The sequence below is a fragment of the Hakea prostrata genome, unplaced genomic scaffold (assembly GCF_041222555.1).
Source record: "Hakea prostrata isolate BN-2017 unplaced genomic scaffold, UWA_Hpros_2 contig_63, whole genome shotgun sequence".
NCBI lineage: Eukaryota > Viridiplantae > Streptophyta > Magnoliopsida > Proteales > Proteaceae > Hakea > Hakea prostrata.
This window is the reverse complement of record NW_028291182.1, coordinates 143,934-168,140: the sequence shown is the minus strand read 5'-3', so window position 1 is coordinate 168,140 and position 24,207 is coordinate 143,934. Positions and strand designations below refer to the sequence as shown.

The window sequence follows — 24,207 nt, the reverse complement described above, 5'->3', positions numbered from 1 at the left end:
CCCTCTTGGGCAGGCTCGTTTCTTCGTTGGAGAAGTGCCACACTTGGGAAAAATATCCAACTCTAGCATTTCTCAGAAGACTCTCTTGACTAAGTCAAGAAGAGTTAGTTACTCATAAACACTCAGCATATCTATTCCGAGAATTGGGGAGGTGAGTCATCATAACGGCGATATCAGGTGCGACAAAGAAGGAGCCGTTATTCCACTACTCCACTCACTCCTCAACTATCGATCCGGAATCTAAGGAATCGCCGCCTCCAAGTAACTTCTATATAAACCTACCTCCAACATGGAGAAAGGTAACGAGAACTTTCATCTGAGTACTTACTCATTACGTTCTTGAGAACTCTCTCAAGAACCATTATTGTTACCTAGGCTGATTTGAGCGTCGGAGGCGGTTCCCAGGCCAAAACTAGGCCGGACCGTTCTTGCTTTCTTTGTGTGTGCAGGCATCTCAGTTATTCCAACTTGGTTGGAGAGCTCTTAAGGTGGTCATCTCAATATCCGCGCGGAGGAACAAAAAAAAAAAAAAAATAAAAAAAAAAGGGAAGAGAGCCCCCCCAGAAAGTTTAAACACAACAAAAACCAATGTATATAATCAAAAGGGAAGAGAGTGAGCGGAAATCACTCCCTCAGTAGCAGCGGAAAGTAGATCAAATCACAAGTTAAGATTTACGATCCAAGTCTTAAAAGAAGACATGACAAGATAAAAGTCTAAACAATTGTTTCCTCGGTCTTATACAAAATGTCTTCGTAGGTATAAACATATGAGACCAAGCAAGGCCGCTCCCACACCAATGTCGAACTAATCCTGGTACGAAGCGTAATCACCCTCGGTATCTTCACTATAATCTTCATGGTAGCCAGTACCTTGAGGGTAGTATGCCTCATCCGGGTTCGTCTCGGTGTAGGTCCCATCAAATCCTTCCGTACCTGTAGGATAATCTAACAAAACAATTGCACAGAAAGGAATGAGTTCAAAAGAACTTAGCAAGACAGTTATTCCATAACATATAAACCACATGATACAAAACATAACATGATGCAAAATGATATGAAACAGATGATGCAAATATGATTCTAACTCTATATATGCTAGTCTCTATGGTAGACATGCTTTAAGTCATAGCACCATACTTCTTTGGGTAAGTCTCAGTCACTCGGCTCCGATTGGTACTGGGTCCTGCATCCATCTCGGACAATCCATGGTTTGGGTTTAAGTCACCACTCTCTCACATCACCATTTGGTCTAAGTATTGGCGCATGTCAAGGTAAAGCCTAGCTCAATGCAAGTCATCTACTCAGTCGTATCAAGTCAGATCCAGATACATCCATCCCTCCCCTCTCGGGATCCTTTTCGGTATCCTTCACACTAGAGTCAGCGTATCCGACTCTCTTAAATATGGACTCACCAACCCTATTTGTCATCCACAAATAGTAGACGAGAAGCTCTCACATCCTCTCACAGATATAACTCACCGATCTTGAGTGCCCATGAGTCCAAGTCTAGCTATTTGCAACCCTACCAAGAAATGGTTTCTAACGAGTATCCGCAATGTAATTTAGGTCTTCTCACAGATATAACTCACCGGTCTTGAGCGCCCTAAATCCACATCACTACCATGGGTCGTTTGGTCTCAATGCCCTTCTGATTCGGGTCTAATACAACAAGGACATCTTAGCCAACACCACTAGACAAGTCCTATGTATGACATCCAATGATCTGGGAAAGCGCCAATGGGCATCTTCGGAAACATCCCATACTATTCCCTCCGATGTCCAAGGACAAAAATGTCAAAAGGACATTCCCCAATCCCAAATCATACTTGTCAAACCACATTCTCAATTTCACCATATCATACATACATGATACTTCATCATATTGAAAAGTAAGTCATAAATCACATGATCAATCATACATGTAATTTGATAAGAAAGAATAGTCATGATAACCAAAGAGTATATATATAAACATGATACTACTGTCTTAAAGTACCTACAGTAGTCATAAGATGTCCAAATACAACCAAGAAGATGAATCTACTAAGTTGTCAACACCAATGTAATAACCACATAGTCTATGCATTCATGGTGATAACCATCCTTACCTTGAGTCGAGGTGAAGATGATCCGATAATCACAAGAGAATGATCCAAAGATAGTATTAAGACCCTAGACAAACATAGATGAAAGATTAGAGAAGAAATCGGAAAAATCGGAGGTCGAACGGATCAAATCGAGAAAATACACAATTCAGCAGTTAATTGGTTGACTGACTTGGTCGACTGACTCAATTGACCAAGTGAATAGTGCGGGGCTAAATAGTGAATTTTGGTCCGAAACCAATCTTCTGGAGCTCGGATCACTCCGAAATTTGGAGGGATTGTTAGTAATAGTATAAGAACACTATCTAGCAAGTATTTAGCATAATCTAATGGTCTAATTAGGAATCCCCAAATTGAAACCCTAAGTTCTATATACTAGAATCATAGCTTTCAAATGAAATCAAATGAAATTGCAAGGGGAATCAAGGAATCAGCTAGGGAAAGTGTTAAGCAATAGATTACAATCAAATGCTAGCTTAAAATCAGACCTAGCATACATAACCTAATCAGTTTAGGACAAGAATACAAGTTGTTAAGAAGAGAATCATGGAAATGCATCTACAAGAATCAAAATGAGAGCATAGTATAGGTAGAAATGGAAGGGGCTTAAGCATTTAGCAAGGAATGAGCACATGAAGTGGTGGTTGCAAGGTTGCAGCACCAACTTCATGGCTACAATAGCAAGTAAGAGAAGAGATTAGAGTAGAATAGAGTGTAAGAGAGAGAAATCATACCTTAGAGATGATAATGGAGATTGGAGACAATGATTGGCAATGATTGAATGCAATATTCTTTCACCACTACCAAGAGAGTGCCTTGGGAAGCTCTCTCCACGTTCTCAGGAAGCTAAATGAGTAAAATAGGGTTCAAGTCACAACGTTCACTTAAGTGTAGGAGAGAATATTCAAAAAGCATCAAATTCTTGGATTTGGGAATCCTTTGGTCGACTAGCCCAGTCGACCAATCAGTCGACCAAGCAAGAAAAGCAAGCTTGATCCAGGGAAATGAAAGGCTAGAATGACTCAAATTGAAGTGGGTTTTCTCCTACAAGTCAATCAACAAGTCTAGATCAGATAAATACCTTCGAAACAAGACCGAAAGCGCATCAAGTACTTCAACTAAGCTTCCCCTCTTCTAGGTGTAGTTTTTCACTGAACACTGACGTATATATTCAAGTAAGGGGTACCATTGTCAATATCCATGGGCTTAGAATCAAACACCATATCTTCAACTAGGAGGGCCCACAAATCTCTCCTTCCTCCACTCCGGGTCTTCGGACCTACAAACATCAAAGATTCCAGGTCAGGTTCAGGGTTAGGATAAGGCTGGATATCACATTCTTGATGGGGGCTCCGTGTCAAATAAAGGACCTCTTGACAGAATGGACCTCCAAACCTCGTTCTGTCCATCACAATAGGCCATCGCGTTGTAGTAGATCATTAGTTGGCCGAAGGGTTTGTTGTTGAGATACTTCCGAATGCATGCTTTCTGAGCCTTAATTGATATGTGTTCGGGCTCAGAGGGTGCAACATGATCCAGAAGTTCATTCTTCTCTCTCGCCAAACTGTATACCTTAGCATCCGAATCCTTGAGGGCCCTTTGGAGTCTTTCTACCTCCTGATCAGCTCCCCCATTCTCCCTATGGCTATCATTAGTTCTTCTGTACCCTTCTTAAGTCGGGAGGTCTCCTCCCGAAGGCGAGAGATCTCTGCCTCCTTAGCCTTGATCTCCCCATCTTGGTGCTTTGACCGAATGCTAAGGTGCCTGATCTGAAGCACTTCTTAAGCTCATGGAGCACTTCTTAAAGCTTCAAGTCCCTTCATTTACCGGGCTGACAAAAGATTCCTTGCAGCAAAGCAAATGGTTAAGAGAACTGGAGAAAGCATTTAGGTACTTGCAATGTACCAAAGCCCAAACGATTCTTTGTGTGTAATAGAAACTTCAACATGAAGCCGACACGTGGTGGAATGCCACCAACTAGTTTTGGCAGCTTAACACCCAAAAGTGACATTAGATGTATCCAATGATGCTTTTGTAACAATTATTTTCCAGATTCCATCAAAGATGTGAAGGAAGCGGAGTTTATGGCACTCGAACAAGGATCTTTGACAGTTCTTGATTATTAGCAAAAGTTTAAGGAAATATTCTTCTTTGCTCAAAGTTTCATGAAAGTTGACATTGAGAATGCCAAGAAGTTCTTTAAGGGACTACAACCATCAATTAGAGCATATTTGTCTATACAACCTATTGAAAGCTATGCTTAGGTAGTCAAGTCCTCGAAGAAAGTGGAAGATGCTGAAAGAGAGCCACTAGTTGCAAAGAACAATGGTCAACAAGGGAAGTAGCCATTATGAGAACAAAAATCAAGGAAAGTTTAGTAGGCCAACACTTTACCCAATGCCACACTATCAGCCTCAAGTTGCAGGGTTTGTGTATGGTAGTGCAAGCGGTGCAACTGGTGCCGTTCTCCTGGTTAGTGCTCCTCAGTCTACATGTCTAGTCTATGCTAACTTCCGTCCACTCTCAACATATAGGCTAGCAACATTGGCAACAATAACAACACTAGATCAAAAGTAGATTATTTGCTTTATTGTTACAAGTTAGGGCACATGTCTTGGGCATGTCCTCAGATAGGAAGTTAGTCAGCAGCAGCAGTTAAACCAGCTCAGGCTCCCTAGGCAGGAAAGGTGTATAATCTGACACGTACTGGAGTCGGACCAGAGCCATGATGTGGTGACAGGTATGCTACTCATTGCTTCAGTCCCCGCTTATATATTTTTTGACAATGGAACGTCACACTCATGCATTGCTTCATCATTTACCATGCGTATTTCGTTGTCACCTAGGAAGTTGAATCAAGGGTTAGTAGTCAACACTCCTACTTGGTCCCAGTGGCGGAGCCATGTTGCGGCCGAGGGGGGCCATGCCCCCCCTCCTATATCTTTTCCTTATTCCTCTCACTTCACATGTGAAATGCCACTATTAACCCCCCCTAAGATTAAAAATAAAATTTTAAGATAAAGATGATGGGTATAGATGTCATTCTTAATCATTATCTAATGGTTACCATTAAACCCCTAGTTTTAAGGAATAAACTAACTCACGATCCATGAATTTCTCCCCATTTATTCTCTCATATTTTCATTCCTAGTTATTCTCTCATGAATCTCCTGTTTTATTCCCTATTTTTTCTCTATTTTTTTTTCTCACACCTCTCACAAAATATTGGAGTCATTAGCAGACATTCGAGTTTTCCTAAATCTTCTCCACAATTATCAGGTATTCCGTATTTACTCTCTCTTTCTCAAATTATTCATCTCTCTCTCTCTCTCTCTCCCACGATTTTACTAGTAAGCATAACTAAATTCTTTTTTTCTCCTAAAATTTCGATTATACTAATAGCGATTTAAATCTCGTTAGAATTCATTCATTGATTTTACTGGATCATAATCATTGATATTTTTTCTTCTAATCCCTAAACTTTCTCCTAGTATTTCAATTCCTATTCATAGAAATTTAAATATCTTTTAAAATTTCAGCCATCAATTTTATCAGATCTAATCGTAATCATATAATTTTATTTTTGAATCCCTAAACTTTCTACTAAAGTTTCAATTCTTACTAATAACAATTTAAATTTTAAGTTTTATTAGTTGGATGTTTAGAATTTCAGCCATTAATATTATTAGATCTAATTATAATCATTGAATTTTCTTTTTACTTAATTTATGGAAATTGACTATTTTCCCCATATTTAATTAATAGACTTCAAATCTATCTTTTTTCCTACAATTTCTCCCCAAAATTTCTTTCCCACATTTTTCTTTTATGATTATTAAAGTGTTTCTCCCACAATTTTGGCCTTTTATGCTTAATTTCAATATATCCTTTTTTATAATTTTCTTATAATTTTGTTATCTATATTTTAGTCCTCCTATTAATTTACTTAAATTTTTAATGTGAATCCCACGTCAAAATGTAATAAAATAATTCAAAGATGGGACCCATAGTGCATCCCATATTGGCCCACATAATATGTATGGTGAAAAGACATTAGTGTTCGTTCAACGGAGAGGTGATCCAGACTCATTATTCTACCCCCCCCCAATGTTCAATCCTGGCTCCGCCCCTGCTTGGTCCATGGTGAAACTTGATGAGATAATGTGGACCTTGTTCTGTATCAGTGGAAGGAAAGGATTTAGATGCTCAACTTGTGAAACTAGATATAAAGGTTTTCAATGTAATCCTAGCTAGGTATGCATTGGTTTAAGATCTTAGAAGGCAGTCATCTCTTGTTTGGAGAAGAAGATATAGTTTCATCCCAAAGGTACCCCTACATTTGAGTTACAAGGTGACCTAGGGAACCATGGTGAGAAGACCTTAGCAGCGGCACTACAAGTTAGGGAATGATTGGTGGTGCTAGTCTTTGTCCTTCCATGGAAGTTAAGGAGGAAGAGAAGTGTAACAACCACCGTATTTCTAACCCGGGATCCGTATTGCAGGACCGAGAACTTGAAGGTCTAGTTGGGTAAATTTGTGGAGTGTCCGGATAGAAGACCATGATCCATACCCTGAACCCATGGATCTGGAGTCTTTGATTGAAGAGCCTGCCTTGCTTGATAGTTGGACTTCTAGAAGGCAAGTGACGTCTGGAGATGTCCGGAATGAAGGTAAGATCTCCCCCATGTCTTCTTTAGGGTTAGGTTGTACTTGGACATCAACCCCCTAGCAAAGCACCCTTGTATAGCAAAATACATGGAGGCAGTTGCTAGTGGCGGTCGATTGAACCAAGCGACCGCCTTAAGCGACCGCCTGGTTCTAGTTGCGGGATTTTGCCCTATTTTGCCCCCTGACTCCTATAAATAGTAACTCTCGCCTATTTTACGAATATTTTATTCATGGTTACCGTTTTTGGAGCTTAGACGGCTGTGGAGAAGTGCTGGAAGCAGATCTGAAGTGTTGTTAGAGTCCCAGAAGGTTCTACTGTCATCCATAGTCAATGTAGTTGAGGTAAGTGATTCCCTGTTCACTTATGCTTCACCACTTGCTATTATAAAAGTAGATTTGTACTTCTCTTTGGTTGTTCTTGATCCTTCTATTGCATCGCCTACCTTTTTGTTAATCTTGGTGAGATCAGATCCGAAAACGAAACCATGCTTTCGTGAAAAGGGCTGATCTAATCAAGAAGGAGGTTTCTGGATAACCAAATTGATGTCTTTGTTTAAGTTTAGTATCACCCGTGGTTATGGGAGTAATAGATTTGAGATTCGGACTATGATCATTCAAAATTCGGATTGAAATCGGATGATCAGAAGCCTGAGTTTCGGATTGAAAACTCTCTGTTTTTGGGGCGGTCACTAGTGGCGGTCACTCAACGTAAGCGACCGGCACGAGCTACCGGATGGTTTCCAGTGACCAAATGGCTTTTGGTTTTGATTCGATTTCACTTATACCTTATTGTAACCATGTGTATAGGTGTCCTCTGTTTGAAGAGAAAGTTTTATAATTGTTTACGGATTATTTTTTACGGACGAATTACTTATATGCAGGTAAGGGCATACATTCCTATCTTTATGAATTGACTTGAACATGCTAGTCTAGTGTCTGTTAGTATTAGCCTTTCATTTTATATGCTGTTGTAATCATGTTTCACATGCTGATCTTGTTATATGACCGCTGTTTGTATTGTTTATACATGCACTTTGTCAATTATGAATGTGATATGATGTTGGTTGATAGTACGTTGTTCTGATGGAAAAGGTATTCTATTTGGATATCTTAGCTTGGGATATCAGAAGCCTGTGGTATGGGACACATGCCTGCTGATGTCTCCATTACTGTCATAACTACTGGATGACATACTTAGGTAGAGTCTAGAGTTGCATGGCTAGGTACCCCACATGCTACTACCCTTTCGGTAGGGGAATTGAAGCCGGATGACCCGTGATGACAGTGATGTGACGATGGTCCACTGTTAGTCATATAAATGGTAGGGTTGCATATGTTAGGGTTGGGCTCATGGATGTCCAAGGAACGGACTGGGTGTCGTGAGGAGTCATGAGAGCATTCCGCCCCAATAATATGTGGATGACCATAGGGTTATGGAATGAAGTCCAATAGCGGTAGCCAGTCTGTGAGGGTTCTCATTCCTAGGTTACGAAGGATACTAAACCGAGTTGGTTGGTGCCATAGGGGATGTATCTAGACTTCATGTGGTATGTTACCTGTATCACCTTGCATTGGATTAGAAATCCCGACATGCGCCAGTACTCATTGCCAATGGTCGTGGTGAGAGAGTGTTGACTTAACCCCAGCCATGGTTTGATAGCCAGGTGTGGACTTTCCATTTTACCCAGGATCCTTACAGAGGTAACTAGTCCTTGCCAGATCAGAGTAACTAGACCTACCTAGAGGAGGGCTGGTGTATATCTTAAAGCATGTCAACTGTTAGAGACTTGCATGGTTAGATCTTAGCGGTATTCATACTTTGCATTCATACATATCATTTATGCATTTCTGATTTGTTTGACATATGGATGGGAATTGTTATTGTTCGTACTGAGTTCTCTAGAACTCATTCCTTTATTTGAATATGTTTTATTAGTCTACGCAGATGGAGGAAATGTGTTGGAAGATGGGTTGGTTTCCTATGAAGGAACCTTCCTGTATGAAGAAGATGTGGCACCGACAATGGGAAATGGAGATAGTTTATGCAGGAGCTCCTGCGAGTGCATGGAGTGCGCTTATCGCACCCATTGATGGGCGTAGGAGACAGATTTCCAGACAGTTTGTTCAGCGAATGGAGAAGAATTGGAGGACCCCTTTTTTAGAAATTCATGAAAAACATTATTTAGCCTTAGAAAAAGAAACTGGAAAGAAAATAATTTGATTCTTTTTTATTGCTTCTGCTGAACTCGTATTCTTTTGATTTATTATTCTTTCATTGGTTATTTTATTGGAGTATTTGGACTCCTGTAATCCTTTAATTCATTAATTGAACTATTATTACTCTTGATTGTCTTTATTTGTATTTATTATTGTTGATAGACTAAAACCGTGGATCCTGTGACGGATCACTCCCATGGGTTGTCGGGCGGGTAACCGAGACCGGCGGGTGAGGTGTGAAAAGAAGTATATTGGGAATCTTGAGGTGGTAAAGGACTTCAAGGATGTTTTTCCTGAAAAAATTCTTGGATTACCCCTGGAGAGAGAGTTGGAGTTTGCTATTGATCTAATCCCTAGAGCGGCTCCTGTATCTAAAGCTCCATACAATATGGGACCTACCAACTTAAAAGAGTTGCACGTCAGTTGAATGAGCTACTAAGGAAAGGTTTCATCCAACCTAGAGTGTCTCCTTGGGGTGCTCTAGTCTTGTTCGTGAAGAAGAAAGACAGTTGCATGAGGTTGTGTATTGACCATCGAGAATTGAACAAGCTCACAATTAAGAACAAGTATCCTTTGCCAATAATTGATGATTTGTACGATCAATTGAAGAGAGCAGCCGTATTCTCCAAGATCAACTTAAGATCGGGTTATCGTCAATTGAGAGTGAAGGCTAGTGATACATGCAAGACCGCTTTTAAGACAAGACATGGGCCTTTCAAGTTCAAGGTAATGCCTTTCAATTTTACAAATGCACCCGTTGCTCTCATGGATTTGATGAACAAGATATTTCAAGATGTTCTGGATAAGTTCGTGATAATATTCATCAATGACATCTTGATATATTTGAAGGATGAGAAAGAGCATGCCGAACATCTCAGGTTTGCTTTGCAAAGGTTGAGAGAGAAGAAGTTGTATGTGAAGTTCTCCAAGTGTGAGTTCTGGTTGTCAAAGGTGGTATTTTTTGTCCATGTGGTATTTTCTGAAAGGATTAGAGTTGATCCAGATAAGGTCAAGCCGTGGCAGATTGGGATCGACAAAAAAAAACCCATTTTTAGCCACGGTTTATTAGCGTAACAAAAAATAACAAAATTGTTGCAAAAAATAAAGGGCTATGCTTATCTACCGTCGCCACATTCGTCGTCTATACTAGTGTCATGGAAAATAGGCGATAATTTTTTAGCACCGACTAGGAAAATATTTTTGACTACAGTTTGTATCCGTCGCCGAAAAGTTGTTTGGCTACGGTATTATGTGCGTGGGGAATTAACATATTTTTTACAATGAATATTTTGATAAGTGTTGTGGAAAATTGGGTTTTTGACATTAGTTTAAAACCATCGCAGAAAATTATATTTGCCAACAATTACTTAGACAACCGTAGGCATAAATACTTATTTTTAGCGACGGTAGAAATAAAACCCATCGCCAAAATTACCCTTTTTTATTAAAAAAATCATCATCCTAATCTAGAAGAAACATAAACCTAGAGTGACAAGTAACATTTCAAATTATCAAAATCCTAACATGTATGCACTGTTTTTCATGTACCAAAATAAAAATAAAGAAAAATATTGTAAATCAATCAAGAAAATAAAAAACATCCGAGAAAAAGTGGCCCGTTCCTATCATCTTTTGACCAACGATCCTAGCTATATCCAATGTCTCACTCTGCATATTACCAGCAACCCTCAAATCTGGTCCAAAAAACTGCAAAAACAACCATGGAAAACATCATTGATCTTCCTTAAATCCTGTGTGCAGACTTACAATATATTACATTATACAGGATGAACTTGCCTAAAATAGACAAATTCCGGTAGTGGGGATTAATATTTTATTTCCAAGCAATTTGTTGTTCCATTGGCCTAAAATGAAGGTGTTGTCATTGTTGGCAACTTAAGTGGGCTTTGATATGGAAATTAGATTTGAGAGAAAGAATCCAATTCAAATAAAGAAAACTCAAGAATCCCGTTTTTGAGGGTCTCTGTCCAGCGTTGATCAACCCTTTCATCGGATGGTCATACAGTGTCCGATTGAGCCAATATTTGGAGGAGAGCTTCACGACTGCTTGATCTTCAAATCCAACGGTGGGATTGTTCATTGGAGATCTCTAAGTTAATCCAATTTGTACGTCAAAACACTCCTTGTTTAAGTCAGATAGGAACTCTGAGTTTGATTCAAACTCTGAGTCCAGTTTTGATCAACCTCTTCATCGGATGGTCATCCAGTGTCCGATTGAGCCGATTTTTGGAGGAGAGCTTCACGACTTCTTGATCTTCAAATCCAACGGTGGGATTGTTCATTGGAGATCTCGAAATTAGTCCGATTTGTACGTTAAAACACTCCTTGTTTAAGTCAGATAGGAACTCTGAGTTTGATTCAAACTCTGAGTTAAATTAATCTATAAAAGGAGAGCAAACTCCAGCAGAAGATAAGGACGTTTTGAGGAGCTTGGGAAGAGCGTGGAGGTCGAACCAGAAGATGTTGGATGGCTTTAGAGACCTGAAGCTTTGGAAGAGAAGTTGCTGTTGAAGGAAGTCTTTTGTTTTGCTGAACAAGAAAGAAAGTGAAAGAGAAGGAAGAAGAAGCAACAGAAGAAAACAAGGGAACATGATTGTAGTTATTTGCTTTCAAGAATGATAAAGGGTTGTTGTTAGCCTATCTGAAAAGTGCAGCAGAAGCGTGGTGGGCCCATAACCCAGGAGAAACAAGTATTGTTATCATGCATCTCACACAAGTTGATGTAACCCGTATTCACAAGTTATTATTTTCTAGGTTATGTTTAATGATGAAGAACCTAGATCATATGTAATTTGGGGAGCTTGAATTATTGGTTTACATTGTGACCTAGCAAGTTGGAGCTTGTCTAGGGGGTTGGGGTTGGTGCCTTTGTCTGAATTGCATTTTAGACTATAGCAGGGATTGGTGTTCCTGGACTGTTGTAGCAGTCAAAATAATGTGACCTAGCAAGTTGGAGCTTGTCTAGGGGGTTGGGGTTGGTGCCCTTGTCTGAATTGCATTTTAGACTATAGTAGGGATTGGTGTTCCTGGACTGTTGTAGCAGTCAAAATATCTAAGAGTGTATTGAGTAATATACGAAACCCTAGGTAGGGTATTATTCCGTGGATGTAGGCAATTTGGCCGAACCACGTAAACTCTGGTGCATTGCGTTTTTTGTTTATTTTTCTTTGTTGCACATATTGGAGTGTCTTGATTGCAGAGTGGTGGTACACCTGTCTGGTAGACCCAGCCACATTGTGGTGAATTTTTGAAGACACCGATTCACCCCCCCCTCTCAGTGTCAATCTGGGAATAACAATTGGTATCAGAGCTAGGTTCCCGTGAAGAGAAGTGTAACCACTTCGGGATTTGATCAGAGAGTTTGTAAAAATGGCCACAAGTGAAGGCAGCTCCAAAGACTTTGGGAAAATTCCTATTTTTGATGGTACAGAATATGTTTTTTGGAAAAGAAGAATGCAGACATACATTGGATCTCTAGGGTATAATGTATGGCAGTCTGTGATTAATGGCTATGAGGAATCAGTAGCTCCGCTTATAGACAATGAGGCAAAAAGGGCTTATGCACACAATCTCAGGGCATTAAATGCTATCATGTCTGGGCTGAATGAAGAAGTCATGGCTAAAGTAATGGACTCAGATACACTAAAGAAGTCTGGGACAGGTTGATAAGCATCTATGAAGGGGACATCAAAGTTAAGAAAGCCAAACTGCAAATCTTCAAAGCACAATTTGAAAGTCTTAAGATGACTGAAGAAAAAAACAATGACTCAACTGATGAGGTTTTATTTATGACTATTGAAGGTGATGAATCACCTTAAACTAAAGAAAAGTCTGATGATAATGAAGACACTGAAGGTGAAATTGATTATGTTGGTGAGTTGTACTCTGCCTTGCTTGATCTCAAAAAGGAAAGGAAGAAAAATAAAGAAATGAAGAATCAACTTGAAAATTCTAAGACAACAACCAAGGAGTTGACTGTCACAATTAGTGAATTGGAGCATGTTATAAATGACTCATCATCTTGCCTCTCTCTCAAGTGTATAGAGTGTGAAGAACTTGAGAAAGAAGTTGGAAGGTTACGATTAGAACTTGAAGGAGAACAAAAGAGGAGTTATTTAAAAGCTACCACATCATTCACTCCAGTTACATTGAACTTAAAGGACAAGACAGTTGAAAATCAAGTGACAGGGACTACTCATTTTACTTCTACTTGGGAAAGAGATAAGGTACTAGATGAGATCTTGAGTGTTCAGAGGTCACCTCATATTAAAACTGGTCTTGGATACTCAAAGGGGGAATGTTCAAATGTAAATAAGACCAATGGAAATAGAAATACAACAAATCCAATGAGTCTTGATGAGGAGCACCAAAAGAATCCATATATTGGGAAGACCAAGCCAAAGATGAGTAAAGAAGGCTATACTGGAGCTTATCATAAAACATTTAATGGTCAAGGCTTTAATGGGTATTGTTATGGATGCAACAACTTTGGACATAAAGTGGCAAACTGTAGAAGACAAAACAAGGTTGTGGCATTCAACAACATAAACAGATTTGCCCCATTGGATAAGGTTAAAATAGAATGCTTCAGGTGTTTCAAGTTGGGACATATTGCAAAATATTGTTGGACTGCTCTTCCTTCACAGAAGGAGATAAACCTTCCCCAAAAGCTAGCTCAAAGACATGCACAAACAATTCAAAGAAAACTGAGGGAACCTATTGATGTATCAGATAAAGCAGTTTGGGTTGAGAAAGGACAAAAAAAAAAAATGATAAATTCCTTGGTAGTTCAAACAGCTTTTAAGGCTCATAGTAGCGAGACACCTTGGATTCTTGATAGTGGGTGTTCCACACATATGACAGGTGACAAGAATAGGTTCTCAAACCTTAATGTAGTGAAAGGTGGTTCAGTGAGATTTGGCAACAATGATAGGGTCAAAATTGAAGGTAAAGGCTCAGTTAAGCTGGATAAAGGAAAGTTAAAGTCCAATAATGTTCTATATGTGAGTGGGCTCAAACACAATCTTCTTAGTGTGAGCCAAATCTATGATGGTGGATATTAAGTTCTTTTCACTAAAAAAGGTTGTGAAATCAAGAAGCCAAAAAAAAAATGGCAAAGTAGTGGCTTTAGGAACCAGAACAACTAGAAACTTATATGTCTTATCAAACACTAGTGAAGACAGAGGCATGGTGAGTCAAGAGGATGAAAGCTTGTTATGGATGAAAGCTTGTTATGGCATAAGAGATTAAGAGTAAAGCTTTGGGTTGTGGCTCCAAAGGGGAGTAAGTGAGAAAATACATAGAACGTCATCTCTCCATAGGCTAGGAAGGTGCGGTGGGCACTCCTATGGAAGAGTCTATGTAGGGGGAGCTCTATGGTAGGGGGAGCACAAAGCACCCTTTGTACTTGTTGTCAAAGGGGGAGAGAAAAGAGAAAAGGAAGTTGAGTTGCCAACAATCCCAAAGGGGGAGATTGTTGTTCCATTGGCCTAAAATGAAGGTGTTGTCATTGTTGGCAACTTAAGTGGGCTTTGATATGGAAAATAGATTTGAGAAAAAGAATCCAATTCAAATAAAGAAAACTCAAGAATCCCGTTTCTGAGGGTCTCTGTTCAGTTTTGATCAACCTCTTCATCAGATGGTCATCCAGTGTCCGATTGAGCCGATTTTTGGAGGAGAGCTTCAAGACTTCTTGATCTTCAAATCCAACGGTGGGATTGTTCATTGGAGATCTCTAAGTTATTCCGATTGGTACATCAAAACACTCCTTGTTTAAGTCAGATAGGAACTCTGAGTTTGATTCAAACTCTGAGTCCAGTTTTGATCAACCTCTTCATCGGATGGTCATCCAGTGTCCGATTGAGACGATGTTTGGAGGAGAGCTTCACGACTTCTTGATCTTCAAATCCAACGGTGGGATTGTTCATTGGAGATCTCGAAGTTAGTCCGATTTGTATGTTAAAACACTCCTTGTTTAAGTCAGATAGGAACTCTGAGTTTGATTCAAACTCTGAGTTAAATTAATCTATAAAAGGAGAGCAAACTCCAGCAGAAGAGAAGAACGTTTTGAGGAGCTTGGGAAGAGCATGGAGGTCGAACCAGAAGACGTTGGTTGCCTTTGGAGATCTGAAGCTTGGGAATAAAAGTTGTTGTTGAAGGAAGTCTTTTGTTTTGCTGAACAAGAAAGAAAGTGAAAGAGAAGGAAGAAGAAGCAGCAGAAGAAAAGAAGGGAACATGGTTGTAGTTACTTGCTTTCAAGAAAGATAAAGGGTTGTTGTTAGCCTGTCTAAAAAGTGCAGCAGAAGCGTGGTGGGCCCATAACCCAAGAGAAACAAGTATTGTTACCATGCATCTCACACAAGTTGAGGTAACCCGTATTCACGAGTTATTATTTTCTAGGTTATGTTAAATGATGAAGAACCTAGATCATATGTAATTTGGGGAACTTGAATTATTGGTTTACATTGTGACCTAGCAAGTTGGAGCTTGTCTAAGGGGTTGGGGTTGGTGCCCTTGTCTGAATTGCATTTTAGACTATAGTAGGGATTGGTGTTCCTGGACTGTTATAGTAGTCAAAATATCTAGGAGTGTATTGAGTAATATACGAAACCCTAGGTAGGGTATTACTCCGTGGATGTAGGCAATTTGGCCGAACCACGTAAACTTTGGTGCATTGCGTTTTTGGTTTATTTCTCTTTGTTGCACATATTGGAGTGCCTTGATTGCAGAGTGGTGGTACACTGTCTGGTAGACCCAGCCACATTGTGGTGTGTGGTGGACGTGTCCTTGTGCAGTTGATAGCTACGAGAAAGTTCTAATTAATCTTGTTTCGAGATTAAAGAAGCTTCACATTGAAGTGAATTTTGAAGACACTGATTCACCCCCCCCCCCTCTCAGTGTCAATCTGGGAATAACAGAAGATAATCCAAAGATCAAAGAGAGAGGTTCCAAACTTAGCAATTAAACCCCTAACAATCATAGATACAACATTAGGAAAGAAGTCTAGAAGATCAGAGAGCAAACGAACCAAATAGATCGAAAAACAGAGCTTCTGACTTCATTGGTCGATTGATTGGTCTATTGACCCAGTCGACCAACAGAGTCAGTACAAAGCAAATACGGGAAATTTGATTCGAAACTCAATCTACAGGGTTCGGAACTTCACGAAACTTGGAGGAAAACTATATGATAGTATTCTAACACTAAGGGAGTAAAGATCGGGCACTAATAATGGTTAAGAACACTACCTTCAAATATAAAATCATGCTTTCCCCAATTGGGTGAAAACCCTAGAATTCGATGAAAAACATACTATGAAAATCACAGAAAAGACTAGGGATGATTTATATTTCATCCAAGAAAAAGGTAATCATAATCAATTAAAAGTATGTTATGAAAATTTGATTCAGTCGGGTAAGAAATCAGATCCATAAGAAGAACTAGGGTTTCAAACGGATCTTACAAGGATTAGGGTTGAGATCTCTATGCTGATCATAAACTCTATAGAAAAGAATGAGATCATGGAAGAGATAGTTGCAAGAATGCAGCATCTTCTTCCCAATCTCAGACAAGAACAAGATCGAAGAATGATAAATCACAACACCGAAAAATTACTAACCTTGAATTGGCAGATCGGAGATGAGAGGCTTCAGATCTTGCAGAGAATTCTTTGAAATCACCGAGGAGAGTTTCAAACGAGTCTTCCCACGTTCTCGAGTGTTTTGGAGGCAGAGGACACTAAGAAACACGAAGTGTGTTTAAATAGAGAGTGAAAAACCCTAAAATTGGATTTTCTCGGATTTAACACACTATTGGTCGAATGCTTGGTCGACCAATGAGTCGACCAATCAGATCAACAAAATTCAAACAAGGAATTAGAGGATCAAATGGACACCAAACCTAAAGGGCTTTTACACACACATCAAGTGACATACCTAGGGTGTAGAAATGCCTTCGAACCAAGTCAAATAATACTCCAAGTCTTTCAACTAATCTCACCTTTAGTCAGGTGCAGTTTCCTTTCTAGTTCTGCACAGACTTCCAAGATTGGAACACCAACATCAACATCCATGGATTCAGAGTCAAACTTCATATCTTCTACTGAGATGGCCCACAGTTGACTTCTTCTTTTACTCCGGGTCTTCGGACCTATAAACAATCGGGTTTCTGGGTCAGGGTTAGGGTTAGGATAGGGTTGGATTTCACAAGCCTAGCATGAATCTATATGATTGTTTTTCTCTTTGATTAGTTTGATTTCCAATCCATGTTAGACCATGTTCTAAGTTGTTTTAAGACCTTATTCTATTATTTTCTTAGTCTTAGAGTGAATCCCCATTCACTCTGATCTATCAGTGAATCTGCGGTTTGATTTCGGATGAAACCTAATATTGGACTCGTTAGGTTTTCACTTTTTTGACCATGATGGATGCCTAAATCGTGTTAGAGAGTTTCCCACCATTATTTCACTTTTTCAATTAATTTTGGAGTGTTTTGGAACTTAAACGATGTGTTTTTGATAGATTTTAGGTTTTACTATTTGTACATAGTAACCTTGGTCGATTTGCTTGGCAGCCCTGGGTGACCAAGCTGGGTGACCAAAGGGTACAGTGACAACAAATTGTTTGTCTTGACCCCTTTTCATCTTCGAACATTTAGGGTTTGTTCCTAGCATTAAATCATCGTATTATTAGGGTTTCTTTGGCAAGTTTGAACCTACCTTTTGGTCTACTCTTCAATGGATCCAAGTTGACGACAAGGTGAGGACGTTCACCTACAAATAGCTTAGATTACATTCTTACTTATAATAGAACTTGAATGCATGATCTTATTGTTGTTTTAGGACATGTTCATGATAGATATGTCTCTGTAATTTTAGAATGTTATCCATTATATTGCTATTCATTATCAAAGTTTTTGAATTAATTTTGGAGTGTGTTGGAACTTAAACGATGAGTTTTCGATAGATTTTAGGTTTTACTATCCGTACACAGTAGCCTTGGTTAATTGGCTTGGCAGCTTCGGGTGACCAAGCTGGGCAACCAAAGGGTACAGTGACAGCAAATTGTCTATCTTGACCCCTTTTCATTTTCGAACATTTAGGGTTTGTTCCTATCATTAATTCATCGTTTTATTAGGGTTTCTTTAGCAAGTTTGAACCTACCTTTTGGTCTACTCTTCAAAGGATCCAAGTTGACGACAAGGTGAGGACGTTCACCTACAAATAGCTTAGATTACATTCTTAATTATAATAGAACTTGAATGCATGATATTGTTGTTTTAGGACATGTTCATGATAGATATGTCTCTGTAATTTCAGATGTTATTCATTATATTTCTATGCATATTTGTAAGAATGTGAATGTTTGGAATGTAATTGGATTATGGTATGATGTTATATTTGGAATCATATTGTAATGTGATTGCCTAGGTTGTGATTGTGGAATGGGGGATGCCAATTGGGTGTTTCTGTCTTGGGACACTAGTGGAGGTGGTATGGGACGCATTCCTATGGTGCCTTTTGGCGCTTTCCATGATTACCAGATGACATACTTAGGATTTGTCTAGAGGTGTTTGGTTAGAAATCCCATCATATCACACCTTATCAGTGTGGGTATTGAAACCGAGTGACCCATGGCAACAATGGGGATTGTGGGCGCTCAAGACCAGTATCCAACGCATGAGAGGACACAATCACAATCTGGGGCCCATTCATTGGTAGGTTCACATTATAATAAGCCTGGGCTCATGGGCGCTTAAGACCGGTAGACAACCCGTGAGAAGACATGAGAGCTTCCTGTTTATTATATTTGGATGACCAATAGGGTTAGAAGTAGACTTATGTTTGATTTGAATGCAATGAGTAAACCACTTATGTTTTCTATCTCGGAGTAAGGATTGGAAATTGTTCTAGAAGGGTCTAAAGTGATCCTTGCAGCTATGACAACAATGTCCACTTTAAGGGATAGAGTAATTGCCCAACAAGACTCGGACCCAGAACTGAAAGAAAAGATTGAGAAGATCTCTTTTAGTCCAGAAGCAGAACCTGAATTCTATGTCTACTGATGGTGCATTGACTTATAGAGGAAGACTATGTGTGCCAACAGTAGAAGAACTTAAGAAGGAGATTTTGAAAGAAGCACATCAGTCAGTACTCACTGTGCAACCAGGTAGAACCAAGAAGTATAGAGATCTAAGAGAACATTATTGGTGGATCGGAGTGAAGAACGGCGTGGAATATTTTGTGGCCAAGTGTGACACTTGCCAGTGTGTTAAAGCAGTTCGTCGACCATCATCAGGATTTCTATAGCCACTTCCCATTCATAGTTGGAAGTGGGAAGACTTTACCATGGACTTCGTTACTAGCTTACCTTGTACCAGTAAAGGGAATGATACTGTGTGGGTGATTGTTGATAGATTGACTAAATCATCCCATTTCATTCCTATGAAGATCACTTACATCATGGATTAGCTAGCAAGGTTGTATGTAGACAATGTAGTACATCTACACGGAGTTCCAGTGAGTATCGTATCTGATAGAGATCCAAGGTTCACCTCAAGATTCTGGAACAATCTGTAGAAAGCTTTGGGAACCCAATTGAACTTAAGTACAACTCGTCATCCATAGATTGACAGATAGTTTGAGTATACAATTCAAATTTTAGAAGATATGCTCAAATCTTGTATAGTGGATTTGGGAGGAAATTGGGATGAACACTTAGCTTTTATGGAGTTTGCCTACAACAACAGTTATCAATCAACGATAGGCATGGCTCCGTTCAAAGATTGTACTAACACACTTGTAGAACCCCACTATATTGGACTAAAACTGGTGAAAAAAAAAGGTTTTAGGTCCAGAAATGATTGAAGCTACAAGTGCGATGATGGATACAATCAAAGAAATGATTAAGTCAGGTGCAATCAAGACGAAATCTTATGTAGACAAGACGAGGACTGATATGGAATTCCTAGTAGGGGAGAAAACTTTTCTAAAAGTATCACCTATGAAGGGTGTGATGAGATTTACGTCAAAGGAAAGCTTAGCCCTCAATACATGGGCCCTTATGAGCTCATTAAGAAGGTTAGACCGGTTGCATACCATTTAGCCTTATCTGGTGTGCACGATGCATTCCATGCGTCAATGCTACGTCAATGTGTAGAGAATCCGGAACATCTCCTCCAGCGAGAACCTAAAGGTCTTGGAGCTGATCTTTCCTACAACGAAGAGCAAGCCGAGATCCTAGATAAGAAGGACAAGCAGTTGTGGAATAGGACCATACCCTTGGTAAAGATTCGGTGGAAAAATCATACCCCCAAAGAAAACTCTTGGGAGAAAGAAGACGAGATGAGATTAAAGCATCCCCATCTCTTTGGAAAACCAGGTACACTTCCAATTTTGAGGAAGAAATTTCTTTAAGGGGGGGGGGGGAGGATGTGAAATCCCTCACAACCCAAAGTGTAGGAAGAAGACAATTGTGGGCCATCCAAATTGAACCCATTGGATCTGACTTAGAACCAATGGAAGTAGATAGTGATGGTACTATGATAAAAACCTTGTCAGATTTCGGAAGAAGTGTAACTTAAATTAAGACGGACTTGGTAGATGGACCTTGAGTATTGTAATGACAAAAATGAAAGGTCCGGAAAAACCAGGTAAGACCCTTCTATAACTTGGAAAAGGACCCAGAAGGAAGTTAGAGCTCTCGGAGAACCAAACTGCATTTGTGACCAAAAAGGGGATAGTTGACAACCTGCCTTGGGGCGACCAACCAGTCCCGGGGCAAAATTGACACCTTTTGGAAACTAGGTTTCCGAAGCCCTATTTAATCAATTTTTGTTCTATTTCGTGTCATATGTCATAAGGCTATTAGTGAACGTTACAGACACTCTAGACCTCTCTCTCCAAGGTGAAGGAAGATTTCCAAGTATCTGTGAAGTTTTCCACTCGACGATTCTTTTTCTACAAGGTTAGCAATCACTCTCTTCCTTCTAATCCTACTTTCTCTATTGTTTCTACCTACTGTAGAAACCTTGAAGAAGGTCTAAATCTACTGTAATGACCTACTCTTTCATGTTCTTAGTTCTAGAGTATTCACTCTAGCTTTGCCGTGAATATGACGGTATGATTCGGTAAAAGCCTAGCATGAATCTATATGATTGTTTTTCTCTTTGATTAGTTTGATTTCCAATCCATGTTAGAACATGTTCTAAGTTGTTTTCAGACCTTATTCTATTATTTTCTTAGTCTTAGAGTGAATCCCCATTCACTCTGATCTATCCATGAATTTGCGGTTTGATTTCGGATGAAACCTAATATAGGACTCGTTAGGTTTTCACTCCTTTGACCAAGATGGATGCCTAAATCATGTTAGATAGTTTTCCACCATTATTTTAGAGTTTTCCAATTAATTTCGGAGTGTTTTGGAACTCAAACGATGAGTTTTCGATAGATTTTAGGCTTTACTGTCCGTACACAATAGCCTTGGTCGATTGGCTTGGCAGCCCTGGGTGACCAAGCTGGGCGACCAAAGGGTACAGTGACAGAAAATTGTATGTCTTGACCCTTTTTCATCTTCGAAGATTTACGATTTGTTCCTAGCATTAAATCATCATATTATTAGGGTTTCTTTGGCAAGTTTGAACCTACCTTTTGGTCTAATCTTCGAAGGATCCAAGTCGACGACAAGGTGATGACGTTCACCTACAAATAACTTAGATTACATTCTTATTTATAACAAAACTTGAATGCATGATCTTATTGTTGTTTTAGACATGTTCATGATAGATATATCTATGTAATTTCAGAATGTTATTCATTATATTGTTATGCATATTTGTATGAATGTGAATGTTTGGAATGTGATTGGATTATGGTATGATGTAATATTTAGAATCATACTGTAATGCGATTGCCTAGGTTATGATTGTGGAATGGAGGATGCCAATTTGGTGTTTTTGTCTTGGGACACTAGTGGAGGTGGTATGTGACGCATTCCTATGGTGCCCCTTGGCGCTTTCCATGATTATTGGATAATATACCTAGGATTTGTCTAGAGGTGTTTGGTTTGAAACCCGTCATATCACACCCTATCGGTGTAGGTATTGAGGTCGAGTGACCAGTGGCAGCAGTAGGATTGTGGGCGCTCAAGACTAGTATCTAATTTGTGAGATGATACAATCACATTGTGGGGGCCATTCATTGGTAGAGTGATATTATAATAAGCTGGGCTCATGAACGCTCAAGACTGGTAGAAAACCCATGAGAGGATATGAAAGCTTCCCGTTTATTCTATGTGGATAACCAATAAGTAAAGCTGACTGATGCTAAATTACACCGTAAGAGATTGTTCGACAATGTGCAGATAGAATCAATGAGAACTTAATCATTAATTTTGAATTATTGTTATTGCAAAATTTTTAATTTAATAGCCTAAATTAGTAGATAAAAAAATCTACTTACGTTTTTCTTATTTGCCAAACCTGTTGAAAACTGATGACAAGGTCAAAGGAAAAATAGTTGAGAATTATTTTGGGAATCACTTTTATATATAAATTTTTCATACATTTTATACAGAAATCCACACATCAAAATCTCCCCCCCCCCCCCCCCAAAAAAAAAAGGGATGACGCAGTTAGATTATTTAATTAGAAGGCCACAGTGAGAAAGATCAATCCAATTGAAGGGGCTACCAGCTAATGTATATCTTATCCCCATTTCTTACAACATAGATTCCGCTAAACAGAAAGCAAATCAAAACAAAAGGGAAAGGGGTGGAGATGCACTAGAGAAAAACTAATTGAGTTTCAGAAGAGATGGTGTTTCTTCCCAAAAGCTGATTCTTTTTCCTTTTTAGCTTCTTTCTTCTGATGGTGCTCATGGATGGCAAATCCAACACTGCCCACTGCAACTGCTGCTGCAATCTCCTCTTTCACCTTGTGGCTATGAGCATTCTCTGGGTCTTTCTTTGCCTTATGCTTCTCATGCTGAAAAATGTTTAGAAAATCAAGCAAAAATGTAAACTTATCGCCTCCCTAATCAATCACAAAGCATAAACTACAGTCATAGTTATTAAGCCCTAAGGCTGCGTTTGTTTGCTGGAATAAAGGTGGGGTGGGAAAAAATGGGTGGGAAAATTCTTGAAAAATGTGTAAATTTCTTACTTTTCCTTTAAATCCTAAAATGGTAGAGTGTTTGGTTGCTTGGGGTGGGAAAGTGGGAGACAAGGTTCCTTGAATCAAGGAACCTTGTCTGCTGATGTGGCAGTTCAACTTTCCCACCCCATGCTATTTTAAAACCCCACATATTTGGTGGGATTTTGTGGGAAAGTTGGGAAAAGTAAAAAAGTGGGACCCACCCGATCACTTTTCCACAAAACCCTTTCCTTTCCTTTTCTTCTCCCTCACCCCACTACATGTGGGACCCATATGTTTTTTTTTCCCACCCCTTTTTTCCCACCCCACCTTTGCAAACAAACGCAGCCTAAGAGTTTATGCATAAGAAAGCAATCTGAAGTCAAAGACATTGATTCGATTTACCTTAGCAACAGCAACAGCAGCTACAGCACCTAGCTTGCCCACATGCTCCAAGTGTTTGTGGTGTTTCACTTCTTTCTCATAGTCATGCTTGCTCATTTCTCTGGCGGGTTTTTCCTCCTTGTGGTGAAAGTGGTGGCCGTGGGGCTTCTTCTCAGACATGGTGGTAAAGAGGAGAGAAAGGTGATAGGCAAAACAACAAAGCACAACAATGGTAATAAGGACCAAGGAATTTAATTATGAAGTCGATCGATGTTGGCTAATGGTTTGAAGAGGTTATAGAAGGCAACCCATATTTATATAGTTTAAAATCTCAAAACAAGGAAGCCAAGCACGCTACCCGTAGTCCAGGAACCTCTGGGGAAGGCAGAAAAGATGTAAGAATTCCGCAAAAACGCGTTAGAGAGGTTGGAGGTAGGTTCTCCTCCTGGTTAAGGAATTGTCGAAACAGTCTACAGGTTTATTGATTACCAAAAAAGAATAAAAAAGTCTACTGGTTGATTATAGAAATTGCCAATTTACTCATTCGTTGTATTATAGTACCTTGTTATGTTTATATTTATTTATTTCTTTATTTTTTTGGTTAGTATTAATAATGGTAAGTTGTATTAGTATTTCTGTATTTGTTACAAGTTCAGCTTTTTGACTTTGGAGCCGGCTGGTTTGA

At 39.3% G+C, this 24,207-nt stretch overlaps 1 protein-coding gene across 1 annotated transcript; it reads right to left on the bottom strand.

Moving 5' to 3' along the window:
* Nucleotides 1–22,637: 22,637 nt before the first annotated feature.
* Nucleotides 22,638–23,818, bottom strand: LOC148999031 (uncharacterized). Its single transcript, XM_089141521.1, has 2 exons — nucleotides 23,544–23,818; nucleotides 22,638–22,991 (listed from the first exon to the last, which is right to left on the bottom strand). The coding sequence occupies exons 1-2, from the start codon at nucleotides 23,700–23,702 to the stop codon at nucleotides 22,812–22,814; spliced, it is 339 nt and encodes a 112-aa protein (XP_088997647.1). The 5' UTR covers nucleotides 23,703–23,818; the 3' UTR covers nucleotides 22,638–22,811.
* Between the last annotated feature and the right edge of the window lie 389 nt (nucleotides 23,819–24,207).